Source organism: Centrocercus urophasianus, unplaced genomic scaffold (assembly GCF_019232065.1).
Source record: "Centrocercus urophasianus isolate 14NV4802_14NV808 unplaced genomic scaffold, USGS_Curo_1.0 seq_20, whole genome shotgun sequence".
Taxonomy (NCBI): Eukaryota; Metazoa; Chordata; class Aves; order Galliformes; family Phasianidae; genus Centrocercus; species Centrocercus urophasianus.
In genome coordinates, this window is record NW_024884756.1 from 14,756,385 (window position 1) to 14,769,238 (window position 12,854).

Below are 12,854 nucleotides of genomic sequence, written 5' to 3' on the forward strand. Positions count from 1 at the left end.
CAGGCAGAGGAGGAAGGCAGCTTCAGGATAGAAAAGGTCTTTGAAAAAGGTGTGAGCTTATCCACTAGTGAGATAGAAAGCACAGGTTCCCCCGAGGGGAAGCCTGGGGACACCGAGCAGGAACCAAACAGAACAAAGGACTTCTCATTTGGGAAACTCATACTTGGTTTAACAGTGGATAATTCTGTGGCACAGAAGGAACAAAAAAAGGACTCTTGGGCCAAGAAGAGAAGTTCCACTACAGAAGCCTCTGAGAACAGCCTGGATGGAGAAGAAAAGTGGGAAGATGTTTCTGCAGGTCCAGAGCCCAGTGCTGATCAGGTCTCAGAGCCAGAACCTGATTTATCCTTGGCTAAGTATTTAAGGTCAACAGGGATCCAGGAAGCTCCGAATATCAAAGGCACAGTTCAGAAGGAACAGCGAGAAACCATCACTTCCTTGGAAGTGGAGGAGGTTACCTTCAGCGCAGTTTATGACTATTACAAAAACCAGCAGGAGCTGATCCGGCCCTTCTCTCCTGAGTCAGAAATATCTATAGAATTGGAGAGTGGGAGTGGTGAGGAGTCACCTGATTCAGACCACTTCTACACACCTCCCTCCTCAGTGGAGATCTTTGAAACTGCCTCATCAGCATCCTACCACACACCACTCGGCACACCCGAGCGCTACTCTACACCATCTGAGGCCTCTGGGTACAGAACACCACCTGAGCGCTATTCCACACCTTCTGAGCGCTACTCCACACCATCTGAGGGCTCCGGGTTCAGGACACCACCTGAGCGCTACTCCACACCATCTGAGGGCTCCGGGTACAGGACACCGCCTGAGCGCTACTCCACACCATCCGAGGAATCAAACTACAGCATGCCACCTGAACGTTACTCCACACCCTCAGGTGATTCAAAGCACAACACATCCTCTGAGTGCTACTTCACACCCTTTGAGGGACTTCACTCAGCATCAGGGGACATCACACCACCAGAGAGCTACTGGACACCCATTGGGGAATATAAGGATGCCCTGGCAGTATTTCCCCCCTGCGAGGAAAGGTATCAGGCTCCAGAGCAGCCACCATGGGATGAGGTGTTCAGGACCCCTCGTGAAGCCCGAGAGCCATCAGGCAATGAGATGCCACCCGCGTTTCTGAAGGCATTAAGCAGGAGGAGGCTGTATGAGGGCAGCACACTGAGTTTTGTGGCTGAGGTGGTAGGTGTGCCTGAACCAGGAGTAAAGTGGTATCACAATAAATCCCTACTGGAGGTGGATAAGAGAGTGCGGGTAGAGAAGGATGGGGACAAGTGTGTGCTGGAGATCACTAACATTCAGAAAGACGATGAAGGACAGTACCTGTGCCATGCAGTAAACATTGTTGGGGAAGCTAAAAGCATTGCCCAGGTGGAAGTTTTGCCTGAAGATGGGCGATCACTAGCACTGCCACCCCCTGTGACCCACCAGCATGTTATACAGTTTGACCTAGAGGAAAACACATCCTCACGGTCACCTTCACCACAGGAAATCCTCCTGGAAGTGGAGCTGGATGAGAATGAGGTGAGAGAGTTTGAGAAGCAGGTCAAAATCATAACAAGTCCCGAGTTTAGCCCGGATAAGAAGAGCATGGTTGTCTCCCTGGATGTGCTCCCACTTGCCCTGTTGGAACAAGTTTCAGGCTTTGCCTCAGAGGAGAATGAGGATGTGAAAATTGATTTCCAAGTGACCGAAATGCCTCCCCGCTTTGCTGTGCCCTTTACAGATGTGAAAGTTACAGAAGGCTCAGAGGCAGTCTTCGAATGTGTGGTAACAGGGACACCTGTCCCAGTGGTGCAGTGGTTCAGAGTTGACACCTGTGTGACACCTGTTGCAGGGAAGTACGTAGTAAGTCAGAAAGAAGGACTTCACAGCCTGAAGATCCTTAACGTAGGTCCTTCTGATGGTGGCTGGTATCACTGTCAGGCAATCAATAGGCTTGGAGAAGCGATGTGTAAAGGCTCTGTCATAGTCACAGGGAGTGACTTGCAGGGAGCAAGTGCTATGGCAAGCAGTGAGACACACATGGGCAGTGAACCAGAGAGGCCTAAGAAGTGTGACTTGCTTTTAAGTAAGGCTGAGACGTCAGAAGTAAAGATGGAGTGTGAGTTTAAGCCATGTGCTGAGGACTCTGGGAGACCTGAGGTGACTGAACAAGAGCATGAAGTGGAAGGGGATAAGACTGTCAGCATTAATTGTGATGTGTCCAGAGAGCCATCCCAAGAGAAAGAGGTTGAGTCTAGGGTGGAGGAAACAGAGAGCTGCAGCTTTGAGTTCCAGGTTGCAGAAGTTCCTCCCAAATTTCTGACGCTCATTTCTGACTACAGTACATTTGTTGGTGCATCAGCATGTTTCCAGTGTCTCGTAACTGGCTCCCCTCACCCAAGTGTCCATTGGTACAAGGATGGGATGTTGTTGGAAGGGGACCGGTACTATATGCAGGAAGAGGAAGGCGGTTTTCATAGCCTTACTATTGACAATTTGATGCAAAGTGACAGTGGGCTATACAAATGTATAGCCATTAACAGGGTGGGAACTGCTGAGACTTGTGCGTTGTTAACATTGTACTGAATTTCCATAACTTATTTCAGAGTCTCTTTTGAAACACTAAATGTTTTATGCTGTTACTCACTGCAGGTAAAAATGCAACAGTAATTTTAGGGGCATTGTTTTTCATCTCTTTAGGGATGAAGTTCACCCCATGTGGGCATATTTCTATCTCACTTAAACTTGCTTTTGTTGAGGAATTTAAGTGGGATTTACAGTGTGAATAAGTTTTGTGTATACTTTCTGAACTGAGGTGTATTTCAGACTCCTCCCGAGCTCCTTACTCATTCTTGTAAAGATATTTCAATTAACACTCATATGCAGGAATTGTTTGTTTTGTATAGTGTATATAGCCCTGTGTCTGTACTAGTGCTATTGTTTTTGTAATTCATAGGCTGGAAATCACCTAAAAATGTAGAAATTGCCTTTTTCTTGTAGACTAATGGTTATACAATACTAACTTTGGCCTGCTTTTTAGTTTGGACATAGTTCCATAAAATAACACCTTAAGCTGATACACCCCTTTCTCACAATGTTGTGTCAGACAATGTGAGTATAATTCAAATCCTGTTTACAGTTTCTATCATTGCAAAACTATTATTACCATGAACTTCACTCCACTGACTTTGTTGTATCTGATTTTTTTTTTAAATTATATCAATTGGATTACTCTGTAGCAAAGAAAATTAATACAATGGGAAGAGAAGGCTTTGCTTCAGTAGGGACTGGACAGGATTTTTACTCTATTACCAAGTAATAAACATAAAAATCTATTTTGTACTGTATCTTTAAAAGTTAAAGAGAAAGGAAAGGGAGCATAATACATCAATTATGTAACTGTAAATTCATTAATATAATTTTTCTGTTGTCCCCGTATTCCAGTATCACTCACTGAATATATATAGTATTAAAATACAAATTTTATGCAGTATTCTTGTTAGGCATTAGAAATGAATACAGATTCCTTTTTTAAAAAAGCAATTATTAGTAACAGATAAGAGTGCTGTGTTTCAAGGTGACCAGAAATAAATAAAATGTATTCAGTTACCTTTGGCATTTTCTCAGCAGAAGAGATTTTTACATTATCGTTCTCAGTATGAATATATATTTTTGTATTTAAACTAATACTAACATTTAATAGAGGAGTCAGCAGTAGTTCACATAATTAAATCAGAACTGAATTAATCTTAGATCAACAGTGCTAAACTGAATGAGCAAGCATGTTAAAAGTATTAAAGTTATTAATATTTAGCAGAATTTAAATAGTGCCAATGCATGTGCCAGCTTTACAGGTGGCTATATGCCAGCATGGAAACCAAAGTTTAAGAACCCTTACCACAAATTATTTTTACTTCAATTTTGTGAAAAATCAGATTATTTACAAATTACTGTCAGTTGCCTTGCAAACTGCTTCAAGGAGCATGATGATTTAAAGTGTGAGAAAGCTATTCCTGTAGTATATTCAGTAATGGTCATGCTTGTTCTTATTTCTGAGTTCTGTGCGTTCTCACACTGAGGTCAATATGCCTCAAAACCTTAATAATCTTTAAAACTATTCCATCGTTTATAGTAATTTTTTATCAGAAGATTCATTTTGCCCAGTTGTGCTGCACAGTATAAACATGACTTGCAGGAGTGGCTAGTTCTAATGACCCAGCATGTGGAGAAAATGACTGGAGTGATTAGGCTAGTATAATCATGTCACTTAATTTTCTTCCCAGTCATGACCCTGTAATAAATATTTAAGTATGTTGTTAGTAGGCGGAGGCAATTGTAATTTCTCATAGATAATGGTGGTAGGAAAGAGAAGGGAGAGTGTCTGACCCAACATTGTGATGGTGTTAATTGTTTCTTGTTGTGTCCTTATCCATTCCTTGCATAGATTATTAGGCAGCAGAGGTCCCTAGGAAAAGTGGGATGAATTGTTCTGTTCTGTGTCAGCTGTGACATGAAGGGTCTTTCAGGTCCAAAGCCAATGAGGTCAGAGAGCCTTTGGTTAGGTCCTAAGTGATTGTGACCTGTGTTTAATTTGCAGATTCATGAACTGAAATTTTTAGTAGAAAATGATCCTGCTTCAAAACCTTGTACCCAAATAAGTCCCAGTTCATGTCCACATCTGAGACATAAGGCAGGGCATATTTATGTCTACTTGTGCAGTACTGTTTGTGATTTATGTATGTTTAAAGGACTTAAGTTTCATAAATTGGCCAGGAGCACTATGGTGTGCTTATGAAGATCCAACCAGTGCTACAATAGTAGAAATCTGAAAATATTTAGTTTGAGAAAGCTTCCTCTGGGATATTTGGTATAGCCTTGTGCCATGTTTGACCACCTCTCCTCCTTGTACCTTCATAGGAATTTTTTAAAAAATCATGAATTCATTGTCAAATTTAAGCTCTTCATTTTTACAAACCATGTATCTTTAAAAAAAAAAAAAAAAAAAAAGGATGGATTACATATGTTTGTCATCAATGTGTATTGTATGTTAACATGTATGGTTAATTTGTGAAATAAATATGTAAACTATTTAAGTCCACTGCTTCCTGTATTTTATTCATTTCAGAGACAGCTACAATATGAAAAAAACAAAAAATGGTGTATTTTTTCTGGCATAAATATACAGGAACAAAACCAAAATGCATTAACTTTTTCTTCATTCCTGTGTATGAAGCCATCTCGTGTGTTGTTATAATTTATCTTCTGCAATTTTTATATTTTCTCATGGCCCAGGTCAGCTGTCCATCTTCAAATTTAGTAGTACACTGAATTTTCGAGGAAGCTGTCCTACAGGTTTAACAAGGCTGTTAGATTCGACTAAAGGACTGGTGTAATTTCTTTTTCATCTAAGCATCTCTTCTCTTCAGGTAGTCACCATGCATAGTGCTATATCATGTATACTTTGGCATTTGTGAAAAGGTTAATAATTGCTAGAGCTAATGTGAAAGAATTGGGTATGGCATATTCTGTTCTTCTTCATAGTTGTTATTTGAGTACAGCAAAAATTATTATTTCACAATAAATTTTGGAATTTAAGATGCTGTAATTGAAAAGTTATCAAGGTTCATCACTGGAATAACTGGAGATATTTATCCACTCCTTCCATTCTTTTTTAACAACTTCAGTGTCCATCCAACATCAAATATCATGGGCAACAACTGAGCTAATTTGTTTCTGGGTGGACAACAATATCTGATTTCTAAAGATTTTCTTTTGTGCTGTGCTTTTCTTGGATATCTTGTTCCATTCCCAGAAACTTCAGAATTCACTGATGTTTCTGCTGTCAAGAATGTGAGGACAACACATTCTTTCCTCCATTTGTTTCCTCACATTTTAAACCACCATTAGAACTAAGTGGTCCATCACATAAGGGTCTAAATTCATAACAGCAAGAAGAAAAAACAAAGTGCTCTTATTTTTTTCTGGTATTATAGGAGTTCTAATATGCAGAGTTGTGCCACTTAAAAGCAGAAAGTCAAATAAATGACAGTAAAGCAAGAATGCAAACTCATTATTTTAGTAATAACAGTGTTTAAACTTAAAGATTCTTTTGATAAAAACAGGAGAATTCTTCTGAGGGAGCAGAAATTTCTTGTGTTACATGCAAGAGTTGAAAGAGATTAAGTAACTATACCAGAGGAAGAGCTAGTGTGCTGAAAACTTACATTTTTTCCAGCTTGGAATCTGACATTCTGTTTTTTCTTGGTATTTTGAATTAATCAGGGCCTTAGCACTGCTGTTCTATTTATTTGTATGCGTGTGCCTATAAATAAGGCTCATACCACTGTATTTGTGAAATGCGCCGCTGTTGCTTGACTGTTATTTTCAGTGTTCGCTAAATCATCCATGAGATTATGTCTAAACCATACTGTGATGTCAAGTTTAATGAGATGCCCACATTAATCTATATGGCAAGTTCTTAATTAACCTGACGGCACAGCATGGGTTGCTGTGTATGGTAAGTATCTGATAGAAGGAGAACCTTGTGTACCTGCTGTATGGTAGTAAGAAACACTCCAGATATACAAAAATAGTTGTATTGTATACAGCACTAACACAGTTGTACGTTACTCTTAGCTGCTTATTGCTGTTTTAAGTGTTTATTTAAACATTCTAGTAAAACTAAACTTTTTTTTTTTCCATACAGACATCTCTAGTTCTCTTACTGTGTCTTCTGAGGAAGGAAGAAGTGAAGGCTACAGCAGCAGCCTTCAGTTGCCCGATAGAGAAAAAACACTTGAATTTGAGTCTGAAAAACCAGTTTACTCCAGTCAAAGCAAGCAGAAAATGGAGGAGGGGGGCAGTGCACCTGTTTTCCTCAGACAGGTCTCAGATGTTGAAGTCTGGCAGGGAGATGTAGCTAGGCTGTCTGTTACTGTTACTGGAAGCCCCACACCCAAAATCCAGTGGTTTTTCAATGGTGTGAAGCTAACCCCCTCCACAGATCGTAAATTAGTGTTTGCTGGAAATGACCACAGCCTCATCCTCCCCTATGCAGGCATGCAGGATGAGGGCGAGTACACGTGCACAGCCAGCAATGTGCACGGTGAGGCCACGTGCAGTGCCCACCTCCACGTGCAGCAGCGGGCACAAGGGGCCCCTTGCTTTGCCAGGGTACCAGACAGTGTGCAGTGTGCACCAGGTTTCACCGCTGTCTTTGAGTACACTGTAGCTGGGCAGCCATGCCCTGATGTGGAGTGGTTCAAGGGGAACGAGCAACTTTTCTTGGATGCACGTTCTTTTGTGGCTCACCATCCTGATGGCTCGGGCTCCCTGACAGTGCAGGAGTGCACTGAGGAGGACACTGGGCTGTACGTTTGCCGAGCAGTGAATTCACTGGGTGAGGCTGTATGCTCTGCTGAGCTCCTTGTGCTGCCTGAGGAGCATCTTGTGTGCAATCAGAGTCCAGCCTTGCAGCACTCCATGGTGACAGAGGACCAAAGTCCTACGTCCTATGAGGAGGCCAGCGAGCTTCCCACTGCAGAAAGAGCCCTTAGCCTTGAGCCCATGAGGGAACCCCAGGCTCTCCTCCAGCTCCAGATGAGCCAGATGGAGCACATGCTGCCCAAGGAGGGCATATTACCTAGCCTGCCACCAACCTGCCTTGCTGTGCAGGGTGTTGAAGAAATGCTGACCCAGGCAGCCACAACGCAGGAGAACAACAAGCTTCTGGCGGAGCTGGTGCAGACCCTCCCTGGTGGCCCCCAAAGTGTTTCACCTGAAGTGGCAACTGAAACACCACTGCCAGGCTGCCTTGGAACTGTGGCTGCACAGATGTTCTTGCCCAAAGAGCAAGTCATCCCAGAGGAGTTAGAGCAAATGGCTGCTCTGAAGACAGAAGTTTCCCAAGCCTTTCAACAGGTATCAAGCACCACTGAGAGCTATGTCATGTATGGTGACCACTTTCAAGTCATAGAAGGCTTCCAGGCAATGCAAGGTGAGCTAAAGGCTGAACCTAGATTTCCCTCCGAATTGACGTGCACAGGGGGTCATGCTGTCCCCCTGGAGAACATTTCTGCCCTGGAAGCGGCAGAGGAAGATTTTGCTGCAAGAATCCGTGAGGGACAGGCTGTGAGATTTCCCTTACTACTAGAAGAAAACCAGCCTTTGGAGGAAGAACACGTTATCAATCTTGCTAGCCCACTTGAGCAGTATTCCAAGGTAGGAAGACAGCCCTGTGAAATGATGTATGCTAGCCAGTTCTGGACAAGCCAAGCCTTTACCAAAGAGAGCCAGCTCACTTATCAGGTTCCCAAGAGCTGTCACCTAGATATAAAGTCCCAGATCAGAGATGCACTAAAAGCTGCAGTGGTAAGTGAGCAAAACCTCTTGTTTTCAGAGTGGTTGGCTGATAAAGAAAGCATTGAAGTACAGGCACTAAAAATCACCAAAGAACATAAATATGCCTTGTGCACCTATGTTGTGACCACAGGAGGACTCAATCCCATTGAAATTCCAGTCTCTCTTGCAGAAGTCGACATTGAGATAGCTGACCAGAAAAAAGTATTAAAGGAGGCTTTCTATTCTCTTATTTATGAAGAAAAGCACCTCTTGACAGATGAAAAACCCGAAGCATTGCCAAGCCCTCCTCATTCACTTAACTCAGGAAAATCCATTGATGATGCTTCTGAGCTGGAGCCCCAGCAGGCTGAGAGAACTACAGAGGCAGAAATACCCTTGGAACAGCCTTTGTCTGCTGAAGTAGTCAACATTCTGATGGAACATGGCCAAATCAAGGATGTGGGGGCAGCGGCAGCCACTGCTGATGTAGCTCCTGCAGGCGTTCCTGTTGAGAAACCCGCAGAAATACTGAAAAGGAAGGAGAAAAGGGAAAAAATACATGAGGAGGAGGGCAGAGAGGGTCTGGAAACTAAAGGTGTGAATCTAGAGGATGAGCTGAGTAAAGAGAATTACCCTATCATACACAGGAAGCTGGTTAACACTATTGTGGAGGAAGGGGAGAGTGTCACTCTGGTGTCTGTCATAACAAATGTCAGGGAGGTGAATTGGTACTTTGACGGTAAACTGGTGTCTTCAGGCAACAAATTCAAGTGTTTGCAAGATCAAGACACATACAAATTAGTGATCAGCCAAGTGTGTGGGGAGATCCACCAAGGAGAGTACACTTGTGAGGCACTGAATCAAGGTGGAAAAAGAACAACAACAGCAAAGCTCACAGTTGTTAAAAGAGGTTGGATTATGGGGATAAAAGACCACCTTTCTAATACACTGCTCTGCTAAGGAAATTGCCCCATTATGTATCTGTATCTTTGGATACAGATACAATACTAATACAATCACAGCACTAATCAGAGGGTCTCCTTTCTCTCTTTATTCATGATTTTCTTTTACCACATTGTAGTCTCTCACTTCCACAGTATACAGCCAAGATCAGGATGAACTGCACTGAAGTCCTGAGCACTTCATTCCACTGTCACCCAGGAAGTGAATCTGCTCTTACGCTTCATCACTACTGCATCCAATCTTCAGATCATTGCCCTGTTTTGGCACAATTTCTTATTCACATTGTCACTTTGCATGGCTCCAAGATGGCGTGGTATATGTTTGAATTGCATTATTACTACATGTTGCTATTGCACATCACTTTTGTGGTTTCACCACTGTGTTTCCTGATGTTATTCTGCACCATTGCAATCTGTCCACTGAACATTGTACTACTTTCATTTCTTACAGATTTTTTTTTCCTTTATATCTTATATGGATTGCAAGATCACATGTTTTGTTTCAGTTAGTGCCTTCACTTACTTTTCACAGTTATAGTGGGCATGGCTTTGAATTAATCTCTGCTTCTGATTTCAGTTGCACCAATCCTGAGAAGAAGGCTTGAACCTCTGGAGGTGGCCGTAAACCACGTGGCCAAGTTTACCTGTGAAGTAGAAACTACTCCTAATGTCAAGTTCCAGTGGTACAAAGCTGGCCGAGAGATCTATGATGGGGACAAATACTCAATTCGCTCCTCCAACTACCTTTCCACGCTGGAGATCCCAAGGCCTCAGGTTGTTGACTGTGGAGAGTATAGCTGTAAGGCTTCCAACCAGCATGGCAGTGTAAGCTCCACAGCCTTTTTAACAGTAACTGGTAAGTAGAGTCCCAAGCACTTCTTTTTTTATTCAGTATCTTAAATATCTTGATATCTTGAAATGGTTATCCTGGTATACTCACAAACATTTACGGTAAGGCTCTTGATTGCTACTGTTATGTGTAATCCATACGTAATCTTGACAAGTAAAAGTGATTTTCAAAAATGCTCTTTTAGATGCTTTCTGTATCTAGAAAAGAGAACCAGTGTGAAAAGTTTCAGGAGAGAATACAAAGTGGCAAAAGAGTGGAAGGAACTAGCTTGTCAGTAGAATGGGATTGCTTTGTGATAACATTCTTGAAGGTTTATTTCACTTGCAGACAATGAGCAAACGTACGATTTTAAATCTGACTTCTTTGGTGTAGTAGGTAGTGTGATTATCCTTGTATCTTACATTTATCCTGCAGACATACTTGTGAGGCAGACTACGCAGCTGCACTTACCTGAACGTGGGTGCCGTTTCCAAGGCACCCGCACTCTGAGTGATGGGGGATAGGTCCTCTTAAACAAACAAAAGACAGTTCAACGGTGTTACAATTTGCAGAACTATTTTTTTTAATCTATTGATAACTCTGCAATTATCTTCTCTCTCTTTTTCTTTCTTTTTCTTTCTTTTTTTTTTTAAGCATCTTGCGGGCTTTTTTGGTTATTTTTTATTTTTATTTTTTTTCTTACTCTGACTTTTTGTGGGAAGAGTCTTTTTGATCTTTGCTAAGATGTCTTTGGTGGAGGGAATCATGTACAAATGTGTTATTTTTAGGAAAGGAATTTCTGGGTTTCAGTTTTATTTCCTTTAGTTTGTACATTGCTCCAGAGCTAAAATGCCTTTAAGCTCTGGAACATTGTATAGATCCAAGTACAAAACCAAAATCTTAAATTCATGATCTTTAATACCTCTTATCTCCTTCGCTGCTGACTTCTTTTGTTTAAGAGTGACTTGTGGCAAACTGCCCTTTCTGTTCTCTGTCCCCGGCAAATGAGGAGACAGCATAATCTGTTCCCCATCTCTGCATAACAGTGAACCCCTTTATTTTGCAGAAGCACTTCCACCAACGTTTCTTACCAGACCTGAATCTATCACCACTTTTGTGGGCAAAAGCGCCAAGTTCCTGTGTACCGTTTCGGGCACTCCAGTCATTGACGTCGCCTGGCAGAAAGACGGCACAGCCATTTCATCTTCGGACCACTACAAGATTTCCAAAGTAGAAAACAAGCACGTGTTAGAAATTTCCCTTCTCACCACCAGTGACAGGGGGATTTACACCTGCAAAGCTTCTAATAAGTTTGGGGCTGATGTTTGCCAGGCTGAAATGGTTATTATAGACAAGCCTCACTTTATTAAAGTTTTGCAATCAGTGCAGTCAGCAGTCAATAAGAAGATACGTCTTGAATGCCAGGTAGATGAAGATAGGAAAGTAAAAGTAGAGTGGACAAAAGATGGAAACAAAATCCCTCCTGGCAAAGATTATAAAATTTTCTTTGAAGACAAAATAGCCTCACTTGAAATTCCTCTGGCTAAACTCAAGGATTCCGGCCATTATGTATGCACCGTTTCAAATGAGGCAGGAAGCAGCTCCTCTTCGGCCAGTGTCACAGTCAGAGGTAAGATAGTCTTAGGTCCCACTTACCTTTCCCTTCTTCGGGTCCCGCTTTCTTTTTTTTGCAGGCAAATTCTTTTCTGAGGTGAAATAATGCTGTGAACTCCCCTCAGATCTTCCATCAGCTCCACTCATCTCTTGCTTTTTTCCCCAGCTGCCTTTCAATGCACTGTGCGTTGCTTCAGTATTTCTTTTGTTAAACACATCCAAGAGTTGCTCCTGCATGTGGGGGAGAGGCGGAGGGGGGGAAGGGCAAGAGAGACCACAAGAATTGCAGCTCAGCGTTTGTTGTGTTGATCTTTTTCTAAAGTCACATTTTGTTCTGGTGCTAGGAACCAGTCTTTGTATTTCAGGCTTCTTTTATTTTCTTTCCCCTTCTCTCCCTACCTTGTTTTTCCCCCGTCCTTCCCCCTCCTTCTCTCTTCTCCCTTCCTCTTCCCTTCGTCTTTTTTTTTTTTTTTTTTTTTACTTCCTATTTTTAGAACCACCATCCTTTGTGAAGAAGGTTGATCCATCTTATTTACTGACCCCGGGTGACTCTGCACGGCTTCAATGTAAAATCAAAGGGTCTCCTGAAATCCAGGTTTCTTGGTTCAAGGACAATAAGAAAATCCTTGAAAGCAATACACACAAGATGTCTTTTGTCAATTTTGTGGCTGTGTTAGACATCTGGGAGATGAAGGTTGATGACAGTGGAAGCTATTCATGTGAAGCCGTAAATGAGGTTGGAAGCGACAGCTGCACCACAGAAGTAGTTGTCAAAGGTCTGTTCTTCATGCTGCTGACAGTCACACTTGAGAACAATCTTCCTTTTATTTTGGCATGGGCAATTAATCATTTCTTGCTGCTTTTATAGAGCCTCCATCTTTCGTCCGAACACTTGAACCAGCAGAGGTAGTGAAGGGAACAAACACCGTTCTTCAGTGTGAGGTTGCTGGCACCGGACCATTTGAGATTAGCTGGTACAAAGACAAGAAACAGATCCGCAGTAGTAAAAAATACAGGTTGACCTCTCAGAAAGCGGTTGTTTCTCTGGAGGTGTCGTCTTTTAATAGTGCAGACGTTGGTGAATATGAATGCATCATAGC

At 42.2% G+C, this 12,854-nt stretch overlaps 1 protein-coding gene across 1 annotated transcript in view; it reads left to right on the forward strand.

Annotated features, from left to right (window-relative positions):
- Positions 1-12,854, forward strand: part of LOC122162068 (titin-like) — a 236,491-nt gene that overhangs the window by 41,825 nt on the left and 181,812 nt on the right. The window contains exons 44-45 of the mRNA XM_042821962.1: positions 9,889-10,167; positions 11,207-11,770. Of these exons, the coding sequence (XP_042677896.1) occupies positions 9,889-10,167; positions 11,207-11,770 (843 nt within the window). The remainder of the gene's footprint in view (positions 1-9,888; positions 10,168-11,206; positions 11,771-12,854) is intronic.